Genomic DNA, 7,379 nt, shown 5'->3' with positions numbered 1-7,379 from the left:
GAATCCTAGATAGGACCATCTGCAAGGTGACTGGGGCGGATGCTCCTCAAAGAGGTGCAGAAAATGGTCACTGCCTTGTTTCAATATCAGAAAAGGTTGCCTTTGGCTTGGATAAAACCTGTGAGGGTGGAATTTTAGCAGCCATTTGGAAGCTGGGAAAACAGGCTGCTCAGCTAATCTGCTTAGGTGCAGAGGAGTACAGAAGGGCATTATCTCCAGCTCATCCGGCCTTGCATAATGCTATGCAGATTAGCCACCAAAGCTGTGGAGGTCCCCTGCACACAAACATTGGGCATGCTGCTCCTGGAAGCAGCACACCTAATGTCCATCCACTAGGTCCTCTTCACTAATGGCCAAGCAGGAACTAGTTGGGCAGAATCTTGACAAAATCAGGTCTATTGGTCACAATGAGAATAAGCAAACAAATGGAACAGCAACACACACACTCCAGATAGATTTGGAGGAGGGTATGGCTGACGCTAGACTGGCCCCCTCAACACCCAGTGAGATGACAGCAGTCTGGGTCAACAAGGGCACTTTATTGTGAATGGGATAGTCCATGAAAGAGGCAGGAATGCTGCCAGCCGTGTTCAAAGAGGCAGAGGCTTGGCTGCACTGAAAGATAAGCCAGTAAAGGGTGAAGAGTAGCTAGAAGCAGCCTTTTGTCCAGCTGAGTCAGAGAGAGGCCTACATCTTGATGCCTGCTGGGGTTGGGGCAAGAGGCCTGCAGTATCCAGGGGACAAGTACTTTGCAGGAGGGGGAGGGTTCCCTTTAGCCTTGCTCCTGGGGTCCCGCCTGACTCTCCTCTTCGGGTCTCAATTCCTGGGGCCCAGGAGGGGGCGGGCAGGCAGGGCTCGTGCTGGAGTGTCGTGGCTGCTTCCTCACAAATGGGAATGCCCTGCCAGGAGACAAAACAGGTCAATCAGCCCTGGATCTTGACTCTTTCCAGGAGAGTTTCCTCCAAGGTTGATCCACTCACCGCTTCTTGATCTCCTGTGGCACAAGGGCCTCAGCAAGCAGCTTCTTGTAAAGCTCGGACTTCAGAAAGCGTGGGTAGGAGTCCTGGTGGCAGAGGAGGAAATTTAGATAGAGACCCTCCAGCCCAAGAGCAAAAGATGCAGCAACAGCCTACTCTTGCTGCTGGTCTGGCCAGTCAGGCCTTGAGGTGGGTAGCACGCATACGTGTGTGTGCACACACACACACAGCGTTACTTGTCTCCCTGCCTATCTGGTAGTTTCAGGACCTTTTTCATCAGCATGTAGATGTGCATCTCGGCATCGTCCATTACATAGCGGTGAGGGGTCTTGATGCCCTTCAAGGTATGCTCCATAGTCTTGCTATCAAGGTTCACCCAGCGGGTGGCACTGGGTGCTAGAAACTCCCTAGAGAAGAAGCAGTAGAGGAGTGATCATGCAGGTCAGAAAGCAAAGCCTTAGCAAGCTCTGGGGATCAGATGAGAGTGAGGGAAGGTACAGACACACACAAGCCCCAGAAGCAAGGCAACATGGCTATCTCCTGCTCCCCAAGTGGAGCACAACCTCAGCCCTCTATCCTCCCTGCTCCAGGGGAGAAAGCCACCTACTGATAGATGGAGTCCACAGCTTCTGCAATTTGGGCCTCTTCCCCCAGGCGTAACTCTTCACAAGCCTCCCAAAACATAAGGTTCTCAGCTGCATAGGAGAGAAGACAGGCCCCCAGTTGACCATGCAAGGAGCAGGGCAGAGCCCTTGCTGGTTTCCTCCTCGCGCTTTCTCCTTTTCTCTCCTCTGACCCAGCAGAGCAAGGGCTCACCACTGAACTCTGTCTTGAGGAACTCCAGGAGTTGCTCTCGGCCCAAGATGTCACCCATCAGCTCACTGAAGCCGAAGCTCCAACGCTCCACCCGCAGCTTGGTGGGAATTTTGACCCTGCAAGATAAAAGGGTCTTGGGCAGAGGTGCTGTGTAATTTGGGGTTTCCTTTTGGCTTGAGATGGCAGCTACAGCTGGGAAAGCCATTACACATATACAATTTGTGTGCCAATTGTACCCATTCCTTGACCGGGAAGCCTTGCTCACTGTCAGTCACATCTTGGTTGAACAATTGCAGCGTGCTCTACAAGGGGCTGCCCTTGAAGATCATCTGGAAATTAGAGCTGCTGCAGAATTCTTGCAAAGTTTTGGGTACTTTCAGCTCAACTGAGTTATACTATCGAGGTGCACTGGTTCCCAGTTTCTTTCCTAGTGTAATTCAAGGTGCTGGTCATAATCCTACATGGCACAAGGCCAAGCTATCTGCAGAACTGCTGCTCCCTAAGGATATCTGCCCAGGTCAGACAGTGGGCACATACCAACAGCTACCGTCCAACTGTGGAGTCCCCAGGGCTACAATCTTCTTGTTCTGATGCCTGCGAAAGAGCTGGCTCTAAACAGCTTTCCAGAAAATTAGGAGAGTGAGGGACTGCTGGTTCTCAAGGGGAGGGTGTTCCATAAAACGTGTATTATGGAAAAGGCACTCTTCCTAAACCGAACCAGATGGCAGCATTTGAGGAAGGGACAGTGCCCACTGTCTGACTTGGGGGACAGAGAGATATCCTTAGGGAGTGTTTTTTGAAATGTCTTTATCATTGTTAGCAGCCCAAAGTCTGTGTCTCACAAAATGGGTAGCATATAAATATTATCAATCAATCAATAAAAAGAGCTGAGTGCCAATAGCAAAGACCCCCTACTTGGGAAAGCTGGACACACCAATCTCTTACCGGGGAGCATTCATGGCCCAGTATGTGATGTCATCAGTGATCCAGGGATTGCTTGGGAGGCAGCCAGAGATGATGGGGTCGTGGGACATATACTGCTCATTGAACTTGAGATACCTGCAAAAGACAGTGGAGGTGGGAGGAGACAGGAGGGTTCTCTCTCACTGCTCCAAATGATAGAGAAGACAAGCAGCAGCCAAGGTGCCCCTGTCGGGGATAACTTCCTAAAGCTGAGAAAAAGTTAAGAGTAGGACATAAGAGGCATTCAGAAATAAACTCAGTTGTTTGGTATTCTTGATTGGTACCGTTCACCGGGGAGAGAGGGGAGCAGAGCACCTGTTGCTAAAACTCTTGAGAACAAGGCTGAAATTGGCCATGGGCTCTCCACTCACCCTTGCAGGCAAAGGGAGGACTTGACACGCATCCTGCCCAGGGCAGCACAGTAATAACGGATCTGCAACCAAGGACAGAGAATGGCAAAGAACTTGTGCCACCAACTGCCAACTTCCATCACCACATCCAGATGGGAAGGAGCCCTAAGGAAGACTGTTTGAACCCTGTGTGCATGTGTGTATGCGCGTATACACCTTTTCAAATGTTTGAACGTCTCTTATCAAGAGCCACTTGCCTGTTCTTTCCCACCTCCTTTCCCCTTAGAGGCCATCCCTCCCCTGTGCAGGAGGAGGTCAGGCCTGCCCTAGAGCAAACTTCCCTTGTTTCCCCCTCAGAGTTTGGACTCCTATAGGCCTCCAACCTCTTCCTTTCACCCACTGCCACAAAGGCGCACGCACGCACGCACACACTCACCTCCTGTTTGTAGTAGTCCATGTTCTTCAATGAAAGAGAAAAGAGAGAAACTCATTAGCCACACCAGCTGGAATCTCCCTTGCAGCCATCCATAATTTTTGTCCATTGCTTGTACTGATTCAGCCTTCTACTTGTTTGCTGCTCAGAAAACCCAAGTCTTCTCTGTTACTTCTAAACAACCATTTGAAAACCTTTTGAGTGCCCTAACTGGCAGAGATAGTTTCCTGCCTTTCTCTCGAAACCCCATTTTGCAAGTTGGTGCTGAGCGTTAGTAATTGGGGGCGGGGAGGAAGAAGCCCATATAGCTCACAAACTAGTGTAGACCTCATGGACAAGGTAGGGGGGATCACAAGCCAAACCCACAAAAAAGAAGCAAGGACCCCAAAAGAATCCCACCACCACAGCCTTTGGCACAGATGTTGACTGGGCAGGAAGCAGCCACAATTCAGGAGACAATAGCATCCCATTAAGGGGAACCAACCAAGGACTGGACCATAAGCCAGGTTCTTTCTCCCCTCCTTTCCCAGAAGGCAAGAAAGGTCAGCTCAGCCACTCTCCAGCTTTCTCAGCTAGGGAGCCCTTCACACACACACACACTCACTTACCAGCTGCGTAGGCGTGAGGGAGTGGCTCTTTAGCTCTGGCCTCTGACCCCTCACATCCAAGACTCCCCCCTGTAGGTGAAGCAGAACAAAGGCTGGCTGGCTTGCAATTCTCTTACCCAGTGAACCCTTCCTGGGGCACCCCCCAATCTGCAATTCTGCAACTCACTCCCAGGGGGAGATTGGTGAGTCCTGAAGAGGGACAGAAGCTGCATCATTTGATCCCTGACTTAATAGTAGGGCAATGGAAATGCTCAATATTTCACCCCTTCCCCTAACGAAGTACTACAAGCCCTATTCTACATTCAGGCTAGAGGAGAAGGCAGCATTCATCCATCACAGGCAAAGGGAAGCTTTGTGGGCAATGGAAAAACTCCTGGTGTGTAAATGAGCCATGGAAGGTTCATTTCCAAACAGTTTACAGAAGGATCTTCAGCAGTTGAGAGCTGGCACCAACTATTTTGCTGCAAGTGCTAGGCTCTCAAAACGTAAAGAGAGCCATGAAGACCAGTGCAAATCCTGGCCTTGGCTTCCCCTGGTGCCCTGGTTCAGGACTAAAGTAGGTGCACCCAGCCCTCTCTTCCTCCCACTCACCGAAGGTCTGTTGACAAGCCAATAGGCCTGTTCTTGGCACTCAATGACAATCCGGTCAGCCCTCCTTCGCTGTTTAGCTGCCCTGTGGAAAAGCAAGGGTTGCATCAGAGCTGCTGCCTATGTGTTCCCCAGTCCCAAAGGCATAGACCTTGTTCCTGCAAGCTCACCGGAGCTGCTCCCGAGCCTGCATCACCACGAAGTCCCAAATGTGATTGATCCTCTTGCACAATTGCCTATAATCCTCCTACACAAAATATATAATATAATATAACAACAGAGTTGGAAGGGACCTTGGAGGCCTTCTAGTCCAACCCCCTGCCCAGGCAGGAAACCCTACACCATCTCAGTCAGATGGTTATCCAACATTTTCTTAAAAATTTCCAGTGTTGGAGCATTCACAACTGCAGGCAAGTCGTTCCACTTATTAATTGTTCTGTCAGGAAATTTCTCCTTAGTTCTAAGTTGCTTCTTTCCTTGATCAGTTTCCACCCATTGCTTCTTGTTCTACCCTCAGGTGCTTTGGAGAACAGCCCGACTCCCTCTTCTTTGTGGCAACCCACAAAGTTGGCCCACCCCGTCACACAAGAGGGTCAGTGCTCTCCTCACAGCTCTGGAGAGAAAGGGGAGGAAGGGGCTCCATGCACCCTGGGGAAGGAGAGAGACTGCCTGGGGATCTCCTTCGTTCAATCCTCCAACCAGTCACACTCCCTAATCCTCAGGGACTAGCCTAAACCCCAGGCACTCTTACCTTCTCAAGCTCGCGGAGTTCACCTTGCTTGCGGATATTCCTCTTTGCCAAATAGATGGCTGAAACAGGAAACCGTGACCTCAGGCATGCCACAGCTGAAGAGGGGTGGGGACAAAGGCTCACCTAGCCTCTGGGGATAAAACCACTGCCGTACTCACCATAATCAAGGTCAGTGGCCAGCCACTGGGTGCTCATCCAGAAATAGGGGGTCTGTAGGCCAGAGAGGGAGAGGCTCAGTTCAGCTGCCCGGGGGCAGAAGCAGGGGGCCTCTCTCTGCTTGAGAGTTAGCCAGGACTCTCAGGAGCTCCCCCAAGGCCTTTGGAGGACAGAGCCTTCCAAGCCATCTACCCAACTATTTATTTATTTATTTATTTATTTAATCATATTTGTATACCGCCCTATCTCCCGAGGGACTCAGGGCGGTTAACAGGCACTTAAAAACACATAAATACAGCATAAAAACAATATTAAAAAACTTATTCTAAAAGCCCAATAACTAAAAAATATATAAAAATAAAACCCAATTTAAAACCCGTAAATTTAAAATCTAACTCAGTCCTGTGCAAATAAATAAGTATGTTTTAAACTATCTCTTTTAGAGACATAGCTGAGAGGTTAGCCAATTCCATGCCGTGTCTCAGCGGGATTCTGGTTTACCCTAACCTACCTGAAACCTGTAGGGAGTCTCATCCCTTCGCAAGAGCAGAGTGTGAGGATCCTTCAGAGAATAGATGTAGCCATGCTTCACAAGCAGGTTTCCCAGATGCAAGGATTCTAGAGGAGGGAAAGCGGGGGAGTGAGAGTGCTGGCTGAATAGCTGGGGAGGTGGGCAGCCTTTCCAGGCAACCAAGACTCCTGCAGAGAAAAGCCACCTTTCTCCCTGGGCCAGGCTAGATAGGATGTTTGTTTGCCTCTAGCTAGGCTTTCCCAGCTGCAGAGGGCAAAAGCAATTGGGGTGGGGGGACTGCCAGCTCCACCAAGCCTAATCCAGGTAGCTCACCTTCCTCCCAGATGTTGTATTTCTGGATGAGCCACTCCACAATGTCATTCCCTAAAAAGGAGAGATGCCTGGGTGGGTGGAGGGCGCTGGTGCAGCAAGGAATCCGCTGCCAGACTGCACCCAAGGGGCCGAAGACCCCCAGATGAGGAAGGGCCGGAAGAGAAGCCTCTTCCCCAACAGGCCTTTCTCCCCGTGGTCTTGCAGGAGCCTCCGCCTCCCGGCTGCTTTCGCCTTGGGAACCGCCCAAGAGGGAGCCGCGGGACCTTTCAGCGCTTAGCGAGCGCCTCGGGCGGGCCTTGCTGCGGTCTCAGCCCGGGGAGCAGAGCGGCACCCACCAGTCACGGCGTGCGGAATAATGCTGAGCAGCAGCCGCTGATTCCGCACCGGGACGCCCAGATCCGGGTCTTGCATGCCGACCACGACGCGTTCCATCTACGGAGGAGGCATGATCCACAGCGGCTCAGCGCCCGGCCCGGGGCCAGCAGCGGGCCGGCAGCCCCCCACCCCATCCCACCTTGGCGAGGCACGGCAGCTGGCGGCGGGGGGCGCCCCCCGGACGGAGAGCGCTGATGGTCATGGAGGCGGGCCGACCGGCGAGCGACGGCTGCAGGGGGCCACGCGGGCGCTTAAGCGCTTCTGCAAGCGGCGGGCTGTCCCGGCGCCGTGCCGAGCATCTGTGCTGACATCTGTCTGCCGGCCGGCCAGGCGGCCACTCCTAAGAATTCGAGGGCCTCTGCGCACGTGCAAAGCTGTAGTGCCTGCAAACAAACGCGCGCGCCCGCGCTCTGCGCCGGCTCCCAGTTCGTCGCCGGTGCCAGCCGAGCTCCGTAGGGGCTGCCGGCAGGAGGCCGAAACAGGGAGGAGTGGCTGCGCGAGCCTGGCTCGGCCGAGCG

At 52.5% G+C, this 7,379-nt stretch overlaps 1 protein-coding gene across 1 annotated transcript; it reads right to left on the bottom strand.

Moving 5' to 3' along the window:
* Nucleotides 1-524: 524 nt before the first annotated feature.
* Nucleotides 525-7,365, bottom strand: RGS11 (regulator of G protein signaling 11). Its single transcript, XM_058157350.1, has 17 exons — nt 7,001-7,365; nt 6,822-6,918; nt 6,487-6,537; nt 6,154-6,260; nt 5,645-5,696; nt 5,487-5,545; nt 4,906-4,982; nt 4,739-4,820; nt 4,148-4,216; nt 3,543-3,566; nt 3,128-3,189; nt 2,739-2,852; nt 1,794-1,909; nt 1,585-1,672; nt 1,246-1,384; nt 981-1,063; nt 525-899 (listed from the first exon to the last, which is right to left on the bottom strand). Exons 1-17 carry the CDS (start codon nt 7,061-7,063, stop codon nt 773-775), a joined length of 1,410 nt encoding a protein of 469 aa, XP_058013333.1. The 5' UTR covers nt 7,064-7,365; the 3' UTR covers nt 525-772.
* Nucleotides 7,366-7,379: the final 14 nt, after the last annotated feature.

Source organism: Ahaetulla prasina, chromosome 14 (assembly GCF_028640845.1).
Source record: "Ahaetulla prasina isolate Xishuangbanna chromosome 14, ASM2864084v1, whole genome shotgun sequence".
Lineage (NCBI taxonomy): Eukaryota > Metazoa > Chordata > Lepidosauria > Squamata > Colubridae > Ahaetulla > Ahaetulla prasina.
This window is presented reverse-complemented; position numbering and strand designations above follow the sequence as displayed.

Coding starts and splice junctions, on each gene's coding strand:
- RGS11 (XM_058157350.1), bottom strand. CDS start 7,063: ATGACCATCAGCGCTCTCCGTCCGGGGGGCGCCCCCCGCCGCCAGCTG. Junction 3,567..4,147: donor CCCTCACGCCTACGCAGCTG/GTAAGTGAGTGT, acceptor CTTTCATTGAAG/AACATGGACTACTACAAACA. Junction 1,673..1,793: donor CCTCAAGACAGAGTTCAGTG/GTGAGCCCTTGC, acceptor TCTCCTATGCAG/CTGAGAACCTTATGTTTTGG.